The 17,041-nt window shown below is 38.2% G+C and overlaps 1 protein-coding gene across 2 annotated transcripts; it reads right to left on the reverse strand.

Moving 5' to 3' along the window:
• Window positions 1-12,347: 12,347 nt before the first annotated feature.
• Window positions 12,348-16,611, reverse strand: LOC144388266 (uncharacterized). Of its 2 annotated transcripts, XM_078088502.1 has the most exons (9): window positions 16,482-16,611; window positions 16,255-16,341; window positions 15,566-15,684; window positions 15,091-15,474; window positions 14,789-15,005; window positions 13,909-14,580; window positions 13,658-13,811; window positions 13,468-13,577; window positions 12,348-12,944 (listed from the first exon to the last, which is right to left on the reverse strand). In XM_078088502.1, exons 2-6 carry the CDS (start codon window positions 16,319-16,321, stop codon window positions 14,339-14,341), a joined length of 1,029 nt encoding a protein of 342 aa, XP_077944628.1. In that variant the 5' UTR covers window positions 16,322-16,341; window positions 16,482-16,611; the 3' UTR covers window positions 12,348-12,944; window positions 13,468-13,577; window positions 13,658-13,811; window positions 13,909-14,338. The 2 variants fall into 2 exon arrangements, with proteins under 2 accessions (XP_077944628.1, XP_077944629.1); XM_078088503.1 differs by having other exon boundaries at window positions 16,255-16,605.
• Window positions 16,612-17,041: the final 430 nt, after the last annotated feature.

A 17,041-nucleotide genomic window follows, 5' to 3' on the forward strand; every position in this document is an offset into this window, starting at 1 on the left:
ATCATAAAACAGATAAATGTAAAAGGTTGGAAAACTATTCACAAACCATGATACCATCATGAAAAGGATAAATGTGCTTTCCTGAGGTGATAGATTTAGGAAAACACTGTTAACCAATGCATTCTTGTGTTCTGTGCGTTTTTAGCTTTCTCTCGGCCTGCAAACGCCTTAAGAGTCAAAAAAGCACCAAATCTTAGTTTGAACAAAAAAGGTTGGAAAACTATTCACAAACCATGATACCATCATAAAACAGATAAATGTACTTTCCCGAGGTGCTAGTTTTAGGAAAACACTGTTAACCAATGCATTCTTGTGTTCTGTGCGTTTTCAGCTTTCTCTCGGCCTGCAAACGCCTTAATAGTCATGAATGCACCAAAACTTAGTTTGAACAAAAAAGGTTGAACAACTATTCACAAACCATGATACCATCATGAAAAGATAAATGTACTTTCCCGAGGTGCTAGTTTTAGGAAAACACTGTTAACCAATGCATTTTTTTGTTCTGTGCGTTTCTAAGCCTTCTCTCGGCCTGAAAACGCCTTAATAGTCAAGAAAGCACCAAAACTTACTTTGAACAAAAAAGGTTGGAAAACTATTCACAAACCATGATACCATCATAAAACAGATAAATGTACTTTCCCGAGGTGCTAGTTTTAGGAAAACACTGTTAACCAATGCATTCTTGTGTTCTGTGCGTTTTCAGCTTTCTCTCGGCCTGCAAACGCCTTAATAGTCATGAATGCACCAAAACTTAGTTTGAACAAAAAAGGTTGGAAAACTATTCACAAACCATGATACCATCATGAAAAGGATAAATGTGCTTTCCTGAGGTGCTAGATTTAGGAAAACACTGTTAACCAATGCATTCTTGTGTTCTGTGCGTTTTCAGCTTTCTCTCGGCCTGCAAACGCCTTAATAGTCATGAATGCACCAAAACTTAGTTTGAACAAAAAAGGTTGGAAAACTATTCACAAACCATGATACCATCATGAAAAGGATAAATGTGCTTTCCTGAGGTGCTAGATTTAGGAAAACACTGTTAACCAATGCATTCTTGTGTTCTGTGCGTTTTTAGCTTTCTCTCGGCCTGCAAACGCCTTAATAGTCATGAATGCACCAAAACTTAGTTTGAACAAAAAAGGTTGGAAAACTATTCACAAACCATGATACCATCATGAAAAGGATAAATGTGCTTTCCTGAGGTGATAGATTTAGGAAAACACTGTTAACCAATGCATTCTTGTGTTCTGTGCGTTTTTAGCTTTCTCTCGGCCTGCAAACGCCTTAAGAGTCAAAAAAGCACCAAATCTTAGTTTGAACAAAAAAGGTTGGAAAACTATTCACAAACCATGATACCATCATGAAACAGATAAATGTACTTTCCCGAGGTGCTAGTTTTAGGAAAACACTGTTAACCAATGCATTCTTGTGTTCTGTGCGTTTTCAGCTTTCTCTCGGCCTGCAAACGCCTTAATAGTCATGAATGCACCAAAACTTAGTTTGAACAAAAAAGGTTGGAAAACTATTCACAAACCATGATACCATCATGAAAAGGATAAATGTGCTTTCCTGAGGTGCTAGATTTAGGAAAACACTGTTAACCAATGCATTCTTGTGTTCTGTGCGTTTTCAGCTTTCTCTCGGCCTGCAAACGCCTTAATAGTCATGAATGCACCAAAACTTAGTTTGAACAAAAAAGGTTGGAAAACTATTCACAAACCATGATACCATCATGAAAAGGATAAATGTGCTTTCCTGAGGTGCTAGATTTAGGAAAACACTGTTAACCAATGCATTCTTGTGTTCTGTGCGTTTTCAGCTTTCTCTCGGCCTGCAAACGCCTTAATAGTCATTAATGCACCAAAACTTAGTTTGAACAAAAAAGGTTGGAAAACTATTCACAAACCATGATACCATCATAAAACAGATAAATGTACTTTCCCGAGGTGCTAGTTTTAGGAAAACACTGTTAACCAATGCATTTTTTTGTTCTGTGCGTTTCTAAGCCTTCTCTCGGCCTGAAAACGCCTTAATAGTCAAGAAAGCACCAAAACTTACTTTGAACAAAAAAGGTTGGAAAACTATTCACAAATCATGATACCATCATAAAACAGATAAATGTACTTTCCCGAGGTGCTAGTTTTAGGAAAACACTGTTAACCAGTGCATTCTTGTGTTCTGTGCATTTTCAGCTTTCTCTCGGCCTGCAAACGCCTTAATAGTCATGAATGCACCAAATCTTAGTTTGAACAAAAAAGGTTGGAAAACTATTCACAAACCATGATACCATCATAAAACAGATAAATGTACTTTCCCGAGGTGCTAGTTTTAGGAAAACACTGTTAACCAATGCATTCTTGTGTTCTGTGCGTTTTCAGCTTTCTCTCGGCCTGCAAACGCCTTAATAGTCATGAATGCACCAAAACTTAGTTTGAACAAAAAAGGTTGGAAAACTATTCACAAACCATGATACCATCATGAAAAGTATAAATGTGCTTTCCTGAGGTGCTAGATTTAGGAAAACACTGTTAACCAATGCATTCTTGTGTTCTGTGCGTTTTCAGCTTTCTCTCGGCCTGCAAACACCTTAATAGGCATGAATGCACCAAAACTTAGTTTGAACAAAAAAGGTTGGAAAACTATTCACAAACCATGATACCATCATGAAAATGATAAATGTGCTTTCCTGAGGTGCTAGATTTAGGAAAACACTGTTAACCAATGCATTCTTGTGTTCTGTACGTTTTTAGCTTTCTCTCGGCCTGCAAACGCCTTAAGAGTCAAAAAAGCACCAAATCTTAGTTTGAACAAAAAAGGTTGGAAAACTATTCACAAACCATGATACCATCATAAAACAGATAAATGTACTTTCCCGAGGTGCTAGTTTTAGGAAAACACTGTTAACCAATGCATTCTTGTGTTCTGTGCGTTTTCAGCTTTCTCTCGGCCTGCAAACGCCTTAATAGTCATGAATGCACCAAAACTTAGTTTGAACAAAAAAGGTTGGAAAACTATTCACAAACCATGATACCATCATGAAAAGGATAAATGTGCTTTCCTGAGGTGCTAGATTTAGGAAAACACTGTTAACCAATGCATTCTTGTGTTCTGTGCGTTTTTAGCTTTCTCGCGGCCTGCAAACGCCTTAGTCATGAATGCACCAAAACTTAGTTTGAACAAAAAAGGTTGGAAAACTATTCACAAACCATGATACCATCATGAAAAGGATAAATGTGCTTTCCTGAGGTGCTAGATTTAGGAAAACACTGTTAACCAATGCATTCTTGTGTTCTGTGCGTTTTTAGCTTTCTCTCGGCCTGCAAACGCCTTGAGTCAAAAAAGCACCAAATCTTAGTTTGAACAAAAAAGGTTGGAAAACTATTCACTAACCATGATACCATCATAAAACAGATAAATGTACTTTCCCGAGGTGCTAGTTTTAGGAAAACACTGTTAACCAATGCATTCTTGTGTTCTGTGCGTTTTCAGCTTTCTCTCGGCCTGCAAACGCCTTAATAGTCATGAATGCACCAAAACTTAGTTTGAACAAAAAAGGTTGGAAAACTATTCACAAACCATGATACCATCATGAAAAGGATAAATGTGCTTTCCTGAGGTGCTAGATTTAGGAAAACACTGTTAACCAATGCATTCTTGTGTTCTGTGCGTTTTTAGCTTTCTCTCGGCCTGCAAACGCCTTAATAGTCATGAATGCACCAAAACTTAGTTTGAACAAAAAAGGTTGGAAAACTATTCACAAACCATGATACCATAATGAAAAGGATAAATGTGCTTTCCTGAGGTGCTAGTTTTAGGAAAACACTGTTAACCAATGCATTCTTGTGTTCTGTGCGTTTTCAGCTTTCTCTCGGCCTGCAAACGCCTTAATAGTCATGAATGCACCAAAACTTAGTTTGAACAAAAAAGGTTGGAAAACTATTCACAAACCATGATACCATCATGAAAAGGATAAATGTGCTTTCCTGAGGTGCTAGATTTAGGAAAACACTGTTAACCAATGCATTCTTGTGTTCTGTGCGTTTTTAGCTTTCTCGCGGCCTGCAAACGCCTTAGTCATGAATGCACCAAAACTTAGTTTGAACAAAAAAGGTTGGAAAACTATTCACAAACCATGATACCATCATGAAAAGGATAAATGTGCTTTCCTGAGGTGCTAGATTTAGGAAAACACTGTTAACCAATGCATTCTTGTGTTCTGTGCGTTTTTAGCTTTCTCTCGGCCTGCAAACGCCTTGAGTCAAAAAAGCACCAAATCTTAGTTTGAACAAAAAAGGTTGGAAAACTATTCACTAACCATGATACCATCATAAAACAGATAAATGTACTTTCCCGAGGTGCTAGTTTTAGGAAAACACTGTTAACCAATGCATTCTTGTGTTCTGTGCGTTTTCAGCTTTCTCTCGGCCTGCAAACGCCTTAATAGTCATGAATGCACCAAAACTTAGTTTCAACAAAAAAGGTTGGAAAACTATTCACAAACCATGATACCATCATGAAAAGGATAAATGTGCTTTCCTGAGGTGCTAGATTTAGGAAAACACTGTTAACCAATGCATTCTTGTGTTCTGTGCGTTTTTAGCTTTCTCTCGGCCTGCAAACGCCTTAATAGTCATGAATGCACCAAAACTTAGTTTGAACAAAAAAGGTTGGAAAACTATTCACAAACCATGATACCATAATGAAAAGGATAAATGTGCTTTCCTGAGGTGCTAGTTTTAGGAAAACACTGTTAACCAATGCATTCTTGTGTTCTGTGCGTTTTCAGCTTTCTCTCGGCCTGCAAACGCCTTAATAGTCATGAATGCACCAAAACTTAGTTTGAACAAAAAAGGTTGGAAAACTATTCACAAACCATGGTACCATCATGAAAAGGATAAATGTGCTTTCCTGAGGTGCTAGATTTAGGAAAACACTGTTAACCAATGCATTCTTGTGTTCTGTGCGTTTTTAGCTTTCTCTCGGCCTGCAAACGCCTTAGAGTCAAAAAAGCACCAAATCTTAGTTTGAACAAAAAAGGTTGGAAAACTATTCACAAACCATGATACCATCATAAAACAGATAAATGTACTTTCCCGAGGTGCTAGTTTTAGGAAAACACTGTTAACCAATGCATTCTTGTGTTCTGTGCGTTTTCAGCTTTCTCTCGGCCTGCAAACGCCTTAATAGTCATGAATGCACCAAAACTTAGTTTGAACAAAAAAGGTTGGAAAACTATTCACAAACCATGATACCATCATGAAAAGGATAAATGTGCTTTCCTGAGGTGCTAGATTTAGGAAAACACTGTTAACCAATGCATTCTTGTGTTCTGTGCGTTTTTAGCTTTCTCTCGGCCTGCAAACGCCTTGAGTCAAAAAAGCACCAAATCTTAGTTTGAACAAAAAAGGTTGGAAAACTATTCACTAACCATGATACCATCATAAAACAGATAAATGTACTTTCCCGAGGTGCTAGTTTTAGGAAAACACTGTTAACCAATGCATTCTTGTGTTCTGTGCGTTTTCAGCTTTCTCTCGGCCTGCAAACGCCTTAATAGTCATGAATGCACCAAAACTTAGTTTGAACAAAAAAGGTTGGAAAACTATTCACAAACCATGATACCATCATGAAAAGGATAAATGTGCTTTCCTGAGGTGCTAGATTTAGGAAAACACTGTTAACCAATGCATTCTTGTGTTCTGTGCGTTTTTAGCTTTCTCTCGGCCTGCAAACGCCTTAATAGTCATGAATGCACCAAAACTTAGTTTGAACAAAAAAGGTTGGAAAACTATTCACAAACCATGATACCATAATGAAAAGGATAAATGTGCTTTCCTGAGGTGCTAGTTTTAGGAAAACACTGTTAACCAATGCATTCTTGTGTTCTGTGCGTTTTCAGCTTTCTCTCGGCCTGCAAACGCCTTAATAGTCATGAATGCACCAAAACTTAGTTTGAACAAAAAAGGTTGGAAAACTATTCACAAACCATGGTACCATCATGAAAAGGATAAATGTGCTTTCCTGAGGTGCTAGATTTAGGAAAACACTGTTAACCAATGCATTCTTGTGTTCTGTGCGTTTTTAGCTTTCTCTCGGCCTGCAAACGCCTTAGAGTCAAAAAAGCACCAAATCTTAGTTTGAACAAAAAAGGTTGGAAAACTATTCACAAACCATGATACCATCATAAAACAGATAAATGTACTTTCCCGAGGTGCTAGTTTTAGGAAAACACTGTTAACCAATGCATTCTTGTGTTCTGTGCGTTTTCAGCTTTCTCTCGGCCTGCAAACGCCTTAATAGTCATGAATGCACCAAAACTTAGTTTGAACAAAAAAGGTTGGAAAACTATTCACAAACCATGATACCATCATGAAAAGGATAAATGTGCTTTCCTGAGGTGCTAGATTTAGGAAAACACTGTTAACCAATGCATTCTTGTGCTCTGTGCGTTTTTAGCTTTCTCTCGGCCTGCAAAACGCCTTAATAGTCATGAATGCACCAAAACTTAGTTTGAACAAAAAAGGTTGGAAAACTATTCACAAACCATGATACCATCATAAAACAGATAAATGTACTTTCCCGAGGTGCTAGTTTTAGGAAAACACTGTTAACCAATGCATTCTTGTGTTCTGTGCGTTTTCAGCTTTCTCTCGGCCTGCAAACGCCTTAATAGTCATGAATGCACCAAAACTTAGTTTGAACAAAAAAGGTTGGAAAACTATTCACAAACCATGATACCGTCATGAGAAGGAAAAATGTACTTTCCTGAGGTGCTAGATTTAGGAAAACATTGTTAACCAATGCATTTTTGTGTTCTGTGCGTTTCTAAGCCTTCTCTCGGCCTGAAAACGCCTTAATAGTCAAGAAAGCACCAAATCTTAGTTTGAACAAAAAAGGTTGGAAAACTATTCACAAACCATGATACCATCATAAAACAGATAAATGTACTTTCCCGAGGTGCTAGTTTTAGGAAAACACTGTTAACCAATGCATTCTTGTGTTCTGTGCGTTTTCAGCTTTCTCTCGGCCTGCAAACGCCTTAATAGTCATGAATGCACCAAAACTTAGTTTGAACAAAAAAGGTTGGAAAACTATTCACAAACCATGATACCATCATGGAAAGGATAAATGTACTTTCCCGAGGTGCTAGTTTTAGGAAAACACTGTTAACCAATGCATTCTTGTGTTCTGTGCGTTTTCAGCTTTCTCTCGGCCTGCAAACGCCTTAATAGTCATGAATGCACCAAAACTTAGTTTGAACAAAAAAGGTTGGAAAACTATTCACAAACCATGATACCATCATGAAAAGGATAAATGCGCTTTCCTGAGGTGCTAGATTTAGGAAAACACTGTTAACCAATGCATTCTTGTGTTCTGTGCGTTTTTAGCTTTCTCTCGGCCTGCAAACGCCTTAAGAGTCAAAAAAGCACCAAATCTTAGTTTGAACAAAAAAGGTTGGAAAACTATTCACAAACCATGATACCATCATAAAACAGATAAATGTACTTTCCCGAGGTGCTAGTTTTAGGAAAACACTGTTAACCAATGCATTCTTGTGTTCTGTGCGTTTTCAGCTTTCTCTCGGCCTGCAAACGCCTTAATAGTCATGAATGCACCAAAACTTAGTTTGAACAAAAAAGGTTGGAAAACTATTCACAAACCATGATACCATCATGAAAAGGATAAATGTGCTTTCCTGAGGTGCTAGATTTAGGAAAACACTGTTAACCAATGCATTCTTGTGCTCTGTGCGTTTTTAGCTTTCTCTCGGCCTGCAAAACGCCTTAATAGTCATGAATGCACCAAAACTTAGTTTGAACAAAAAAGGTTGGAAAACTATTCACAAACCATGATACCATCATGAAAAGGAAAAAATTGCTTTCCTGAGGTGCTAGATTTAGGAAAACACTGTTAACCAATGCATTCTTGTGTTCTGTGCGTATTTAGCTTTCTCTCGGCCTGCAAACGCCTTAATAGTCATGAATGCACCAAAACTTAGTTTGAACAAAAAAGGTTGGAAAACTATTCACAAACCATGATACCATCATAAAACAGATAAATGTACTTTCCCGAGGTGCTAGTTTTAGGAAAACACTGTTAACCAATGCATTCTTGTGTTCTGTGCGTTTTCAGCTTTCTCTCGGCCTGCAAACGCCTTAATAGTCATGAATGCACCAAAACTTAGTTTGAACAAAAAAGGTTGAACAACTATTCACAAACCATGATACCATCATGAAAAGATAAATGTACTTTCCTGAGGTGCTGGATTTAGGAAAACACTGTTAACCAATGCATTCTTGTGTTCTGTGCGTTTTCAGCTTTCTCTCGGCCTGCAAACGCCTTAATAGTCATGAATGCACCAAAACTTAGTTTGAACAAAAAAGGTTGGAAAACTATTCACAAACCATGATACCGTCATGAGAAGGAAAAATGTACTTTCCTGAGGTGCTAGATTTAGGAAAACATTGTTAACCAATGCATTTTTGTGTTCTGTGCGTTTCTAAGCCTTCTCTCGGCCTGAAAACGCCTTAATAGTCAAGAAAGCACCAAAACTTACTTTGAACAAAAAAGGTTGGAAAACTATTCACAAATCATGATACCATCATAAAACAGATAAATGTACTTTCCTGAGGTGCTAGTTTTAGGAAAACACTGTTAACCAATGCATTCTTGTGTTCTGTGCGTTTTTCAGCCTTCTCCCTGCCTGCAAACGCCTTAATAGTGAAGAAAGCATCAAAACTTAGTTTGAACAAAACAGGTTAGAAAACTATTCACAAATAATGATACCATCATAAAACAGATAAATGTACTTTCCTGAGGTGCTAGTTTTAGGAAAACACTGTTAACCAATGCATTCTTGTGTTCTGTGCGTTTTTAAGCCTTCTCTCGGCCTGAAAACGCCTTAATAGTCAAGAAAGCACCAAAACTTAGTTTGAACAAAAAATTTGTAAAATAATTCACAAACCATGATACCATCATAAAAAAGATAAATGTACTTTCCTGAGGTGCTAGTTTTAGGAAAACCCTGTTAACCGATGCATTCTTGTGTTCTGTACGTTTTTAAGCCTTCTCTCGGCCTGAAAACGCCTTAATAGTCAAGAAAGCACCAAAACTTAGTTTGAACAAAAAAGGTTGGAAAACTATTCACAAACATGATACCATCATGAAAAGGATAAATGTACTTTCCTGAGGTGCTAGTTTTAGGAAAACACTAGTAACCAATGCATTCTTGTGTTCTGTGCGTTTTCAGCTTTCTCTCGGCCTGCAAACGCCTTAACAGTCAAGAAAGCACCAAAACTTAGTTTGAACAAAAAAGGTTGGAAAACTATTCAGAAACCATGATACCATCATGAAAAGGATGAATGTACTTTCCTGAGGTGCTCTTTTTAGGAAAACACTAGTAACCAATGCATTCTTGTGTTCTGTGCGTTTTCAGCTTTCTCTCGGCCTGCAAACGCCTTAATAGTCAAGAAAGCACCAAAACTTAGTTTGAACAAAAAAGGTTGGAAAACTATTCAGAAACCATGATACCATCAAAAAACAGATAAATGTACTTTCCTGAGGTGCTAGTTTGAGGAGAACATTGTTAACCAATGCATTCTTGTGTTCTGTGCGTTTTCAGCCTTCTCTCGGCCTGCAAACGCCTTTATAGTGAAAAAAGCACCAAAACTTAGTTTGAACAAAAAAGGTTGGAAAACTATTTACAAATCATGATACCATCATACAACAGATAAATGTACTTTCCTGAGGTGCTAGTTTGAGGAGAACACTGTTAACCAATGCATTCTTGTGTTCTGTGCGTTTTCAGCCTTCTCTCGGCCTGCAAACGCCTTAATAGTGAAGAAAGCAACAAAACTTAGTTTTAACAAACCAAGTTAGAAAACTATTCACAAATAATGATACCATCATAAAACAGATAATGTACTTTCCTGAGGTGCTAGTTTGAGGAGAACATTGTCAACCAATGCATTCTTGTGTTCTGTGCGTTTTTCAGCCTTCTCTCGGCCTGCAAATGCCTTAATAGTGAAGAAAACATCAAAACCTAGTTTGAACAAAAAAGGTTGGAAAACTATTCACAAATCATGATACCATCATAAACAGATAAATGTACTTTCCTGAGGTGCTAGTTTGAGGAGAACACTGTTAACCAATGCATTCTTGTGTTCTGTGCGTTTTCAGCCTTCTCTCGGCCTGCAAACGCCTTAATAGTGAAGAAAGCACCAAAACTTAGTTTGAACAAAACAGGTTGGAAAACTATTCACAAATCATGATACCATCATAAAACAGATAAATTTACTTTCCTGAGGTGCTAGTTTGAGGAGAACACTGTTAACCAATGCATTCTTGTGTTCTGTGCGTTTTTCAGCCTTCTCTCGGCCTGCAAACGCCTTAATAGTGAAGAAAGCATCAAAATCTAGTTTGAACAAAAAAGGTTGGAAAACTATTCACAAATCATGATACCATCATAAACAGATAAATGCACTTTCCTGAGGTGCTAGTTTGAGGAGAACACTGTTAACCAATGCTTTCTTCCTCGACCATGGACTTGACTTCTGGATACTACAATGTGGAGGTCCATGAGGACGGTAAGAAGTTCACTGCATTCACATCTCCTTTTGGATTGTGCAACAGCCCTGACACCTTCATGAGGATGATTATGGCCATTTTTGGTGACTAAAACATCTTAAGCCTCTTGTGCTATCTGGATGACATCCTTGTCTTTGTTCCCAATGAACAGTTAGCTTTGCAGAGACTAGAAATGGTGTTTGAGAAGTTAAAGGCGCATAACCTAAAACTAGCGCCAAAAGAAGTTTAATTTTCATGCAGCCGTCTGTAGGTAGTTTCTGGGACACATTTTGAGTAAGGATGGCATCTCCACGGATTCAGAAAAAATTAAGGCTATTGTGGATCAGTGTGAGAAGGATTTGATGGATAAGGGGACCAACATTCCCTCACCATCCAAGATAAGATCCTTCCTTGGGATGGTTAGGTTTTTACCAACAATTCTTTGAAGGATACTCAAGTATCAGCAAGCCTCTATTTGCCTTAACATCTGGCGTGACAAAGCCGAAATATACCAAGGGTAAGAAGAGACCTGTGGCTAAGAAGTTAACGTTGGCTGATTGGAGCCCGGAATGCAGCGAAGCCTTCTCCAAGTTGAAGCAGGCGTTATTGGAAAATGCCACATTGGCTCATCCCAACTTCAGTAAGCCATTCCTGCTGTCCGTTGATGCCTCATCCAATGGCCTCGGTGCGGTGTTGTCACAACTAGCGGAGGGCGATGACGTGGCACGACCGGTGGCTTTTGCGAGCAAATCTCTCAATTATGCCCAATCACGTTATCCTGCACACAGGCTAGAGTTTCTAGCTCTGACATGGGCTGTCTGTGACAAATTCAGTCATTGGTTGAAAGGCCAGCCGTTCACTGCGTGGACTGACAATAACCCGCTGACCTACATTCTCACTAAACCAAAGCTTGATGCCTGTGGAAACTTGCTCCATATGACTTTTGAATCAAGTACATTCCTGGCCCAAAATATGTGGCCTTTTGTTCAGCCGAGTATGTTACATCGACTGACTAGAGTCCCATATGGCACACTACTGGAAGAAGCAAGTGTTGTGGATTCTGACCATGTGCAGGATGTGTTTCATCAGACATGTGACCCAGCAGCTATGTTGCAGGGGGACCCGGGGGGACTGGCCCCAGAGACCTCACAAGTGTGTGCACACACTGCTTTTTGTGAGATAGACTGCAAAAAAAGGGTGTCTCAAAACAAGATAAAAAAACTAAATTTGAGGTAAAATGTACTCAAAACAAGTGAAATTATCTGTCCATGCAGCTAGATAATTTCACTTGACAAGATTTCTTGAATTAAGATAATTAAATCTAGAAATAAGCTTGTCTAAAGAGGTATTTGGAAGGCTTAACATAAGATGAAAATGCTGGGTTTAAGATCAGATTACTTAAATTTAAACTTTTTAAAGCCTCAAAATAAGTGAATTATACTAAATATAAGCATAAAATGCTGGTTGTAAAATGAGATTACTTAAATTTAAACTTTTTACAGCCTTAAAATAAGTGAATTATACTAAATAAAAGCATAGAATGCTGGTTTTAAGTCTAGATAACTTAAAATAAACTTTTTACAGCCTCAGAATAAGTGAAATATACTAAATATAAGCATAAAATGCTGTTTTTAAGACTAGATTACTTAAATTTAAACTTTTACAGCCTCAAAATAAGTGAAATATACTAAATATAAGCAATTACCCATTTTGTTTTCTTACTTTGAGCATCTTAAAATCTAAAGCCTGTCCTTTTTTAGAATAATGGTGCAGAAATAACATGGCTTAAGACAACATTTATTTAACATCAGCAAGTCAAGTTTGCTATAGACATTTGAATACTTTTCCATAAAAATAAAAGAAATTAAAAGCAAAAGGGCAAAAAACAAAAACACTTCTCAGCCCTCAGTTATGGATTTTTCCTTAACTATCATTTTAAATACAGGCCTAAATGAGGTAATAACTCAGTGACTGTATAAGCTTGTGCAACACAAAACTATTATTAGGCACAGCTAACAATAAGAACTCACAGCTAACAATAAGAACTGGCATGACAAAATACTCAGCTACTTCTCAATGAAAGACTTCCAATCAGCCATTGCTTTCCTGTAAGCACTAGTGGCATCTTGATCGTGGATTGTGTCACCAATTACCTCTGTTTGAATAACTGACAGGAGCGTTGCAACACATTTTGGATATCTTAAGTGCAAAGTGTAGTAATATGCCATTAACACCAACATCCCGTCTGAGAAATCTTCCTGAGGGAGGGTGGTCACAGGTACATTACCCACAGCCACAATGGTGGTTGAGCCATCAGAAAGCAGAACTGGGGAGGAGAGAGGATGCTTTTCCAGGTACAGGGCAGGGTCTTCGCCTGACTGGAACAGAATAAAAAGAACAATGCGTAAAGTGAGAAGACATAAAAATGTATTGAAAGTCAAGTGCATGTTCAACATAAAAATTTAATTTTTAGATAAATGACCAAGTTGCAACTAATGACACTCTTGAAATAGTCATTATTATATACAAACACTGATGAAAAATATTGATTTATTATTACACTGGAAGAAATAATCATGAATTACTTCAAAATGGGCAACATTTGTTTGACAGATCAAGGTGTAAGAATTTAGGATGGATTAACAATGGATACAAGCTGATGCAAGGTGCATTTTTATGTTTCTGGGATGAATTAATGGATGAAATAATCAAAGGTTTTTTGTTTAATCAAACATTTCTTGGTATTCCTTTCTGTGAACACCATTTGAGGGACACTAGAAACACTTTTTTGCAAAAAGTATCTGTGATTGTGAACTTAGGGTGTATTGTTATGTGAACATGCACAACAAATGTGAGAAAATAAGAGGACAGTAAGGAATCAACACACAAAAATGTTTTTACCTTCAGGACATGAAGAAGTGCCTCACAGCTATTTCCAAGCTTCTTTGGTGGTGAAGTTGGTGAGGGGAAAAGGGATGGGAGTGCATTGAAGAGGGCAAGCGTGAACTCCACTAAAGAATAGAAAGATTGGTCTGAATGGTCTGAATATGGTATAAATCAAAATACATTTGCATATGGAACCGCAACTTACCTCCACGGACATCCAATGGAAAGGGGGGTTTCAGGGCTTTCTTCCACACACCATAGAACTGCACCTTGGCACAAAAGTCTGCCCATCTTCCTTTCACTTCCTCGATGTATCTGCTGTTGGTGCCACCTACTATGCGCCGCAGCTCATCCATTGCCTAAGACAGCATTGTGCACAGTTATTCAACCATTGGACATTTAGAACACAGATGGATAGACAGTAATTCAAGTGCAAGTAGTGGAAAAAAAACATACATTTCGAACATCTCTAAAGCATGGATATGCCTCAAAGATTTTTGCAGGTCGGTCTTCTTCCCTTGTAACATCTGCATCAATGAAAGCCCGTCTGGCCTTAAACTCAAGGTCTAAAACTTGAGCAACATCACTTTGATTGGGTTTTGCATTTGGCTTATTGTACATGTTGCTCAAGGTTTTGTAGTGCCTAGCCTGCATTTTCAGACTGTCCTGGCCGACTGAAATGGCAAAAAACAGAGCAGACATTTCAACGTAAACACAACTTTATTGCATTATGCAGGTCGGTCTACTTCCCTTGTAACAGTCAAATCAATTAACTTAATTGATACAATAATACAATAATTAGTAATACAAAAATACAAAAATTTTATGTTGTTTATATGAACAATGGGAGTTGTCTGGAAAAAGAGTTTCCATTAACATCCACAAACTAAGGAAATTTGAATTTAATCTCCAACCGTTTAGACTCTGATTTGCCACTCTGAAAGTCATTATCATGGATAACAGGCTGAGAGGTGTGCTGATCATCATCATGAACATCATCCTTTGCAGGCGTGGTTGGTGAAGCGATCACAGTCCTGACTGAGGAGCCTGAGGCTGATGCGGATGGCAGCAGGAAGGTTTTGGTCTTTGGCTTCCTTGGCACAGAGGGGGGTCGATGTGCTGGGAATGCTTTTTGGGGAAATAATGAAAGAAATAAAACACAAATAAAAGCATGACAACAAGCAAAACCGGCAGATAAACACAGTGCATGCCTAGCCATAAACTCTGGCTTGACAAATACAGACAACTATAGTTTCATTACATGATTAGACAATTTTTAGACAAAAAAACAGTAGTCTAACAGCACCCCTTCATTTTTTGCAAACAATTTGCACACCTTCACTGGAGTTGTCCTCGGTAAGGTCATCATTGCTCTCAAGAAGTAAGGTATTATCACTTGAGTTGCTTGTGTCTGTCCAATCCGTCTCCATGTCTTGGTTGTCTGCACTGAAGAGAGCTGTCTTTGCCACTCCTCTTTGTGGTACAGAGCCTTGCCTCTTCCGTGGGGATCTCATATTTTGGAGTCGCTTGTACATTTTGGTGTAGATAGTCAGCTGTGGTAAAAGAATGTTAGATACGTTGTTTGTCTTGTTGCTGACCTGCCCAAAGTTTTGGTTTAGATAAAAAAATAATACTTACATAAGGCATGTTTGGATCATCATCCCGTAACATTGGGTAATAGTCTATAATCTTCTGTGACATGGCTCTTATTTCCAATTTTGACGGGTAACTGACTTCTTTCCCCATGGGACTAGCACGCAGGATAGCAACCATACTGGTTATTGTGTTCCTTACAAGTCTGCAACATAGCTCCTTGGACAGTTTGTAATTTTTTTCCTTTCCATTGCAGAGCAGTGCAAAGTATTGACTACGCACCATGTCTAACTCTGAATCTGTGTACACCACATACTCTGGAGGGTCTGGCATTTTCATTTTTTTCTCAGCAGATATGGGGGTTGAGGTTTGAGGCTGGCATGGTGGCATGGCACAATTGTTGGCATCTTGGTCCGTGGTATTTTCACACTATTAGAATTGTGTGGAATGAAAACAAAATGCATTAGAACCATTAAAATGTATACTTTACTAGTTTTTACTCATTCCAATTTGTGTTTACATTTTCACTGATGAAATTCCAAAGTTTCTTTCTTTTGAGGAAATTCTCTGGGCCAGGAAAAAGATCCCTCAGGTCATCCCGGCTAAGGCCTTTCAAAGCCTCCTCATCAACACTGGCAGCTGTGAGATATATGACAAATATCTATCTTTAGATAAAGCAGTAGCAAGCTACAGAACCAATCAATTTATTTAGTAAGGCTGTACACTGCAGCTAGAAGGTAGTGAAGCACCAAGGGCGGAGGGCATTTTTGGTTAATTTGGTTAATAAAAGATATCGATTGACTTGACATTGTATAAACACATATTTTACATTGTCATGTATTGATTCATAAGAGTCCAAGCTTTCAAATGAGGTATAATGACTATGCTACATAACAATCTGATGAATGGCGGATGATTTACAATGTTGGGGGGGAAGGGTAACGTTCCCGCCTGCGGGACACTGCAGACCGCGTGTTTTTAAAATGTGGGATTTCTATTTTACAACCATATATTTTGCTTTAGAATTCTGACTCTTACTTAAAATGTTTCATCCTAAGAATATTATAAATTCGTTAAGCAAATGACGGTTGAGGAAAAACCCAGAAAGCAGAAAAATGTTGGATTTCAAATAAAAGTATTCAGTTATTAATAAAGTACACTCTATAAATAGCATCAATGCATCAGATATAAATTGTATTCATGACTTACCCTCCAACACCGATAGAGTGGCATCGTCAAAAGTATCCATCTTAGATTCATCAGCTCCCTGAAGCATTAACAGGCGGTACCGTAGAACTACCCGGGAAAACCCATAGGCAAACAGAGTTCGTTAGCTAACGGCTAGCGTGTAAAAGTGCACATTAGCTAACAATTAGCTAGCTTGCTAAGCATATACCGACATAGTAATATTTACTAATTCAATAAAGTTTACTGACATTGAGCCGCTCTTCTTGCACTTCTTCGTCAAATGTAACGCACCCAAATCTTTCAGTTACTCAAGCGGTGAACCGCGAACACTGACGTCATTGAGGTGGGACCGTTGGAGGACATGAACTGAGGATGCGCAGAAATGATCGGACGTAAACATGAACATGTTAGCAAAATATTATTTTTTAAAAACTTACCATCGTAAAATTAATTAAGTCGCATTTATAATTAGAGGAATGTATTGTTAAAATAATAACAAATTATTTCATGAGTGCCCCCCTCCCCATCCACCTCTGGATCATTAGCCCGCGACAACAACGGTGCATCATGGCGGCGTGGAGGTGTATGATATGTTTCGTCTTTGTTGCTTTAAGTCTTAAAGTACTCCTTAGCCACATTAATAAAAGTCACAGTCGCAGCCCGGATTTTGGGGTTTACTGTGGTATTGATGGATGTGAACAGGACTTTAGAGTTTTTAACTCTTTCTTTCGCCACATTAAACGGACGCACCTTCAGTATTTGAGGACTGGATGCCCACCAAGCGGATGGAGTACGACGCCTTCTTCTC

Source organism: Gasterosteus aculeatus, chromosome 14 (genome assembly GCF_964276395.1).
Source record: "Gasterosteus aculeatus chromosome 14, fGasAcu3.hap1.1, whole genome shotgun sequence".
In the NCBI taxonomy this organism is placed as follows: Eukaryota; Metazoa; Chordata; class Actinopteri; order Perciformes; family Gasterosteidae; genus Gasterosteus; species Gasterosteus aculeatus.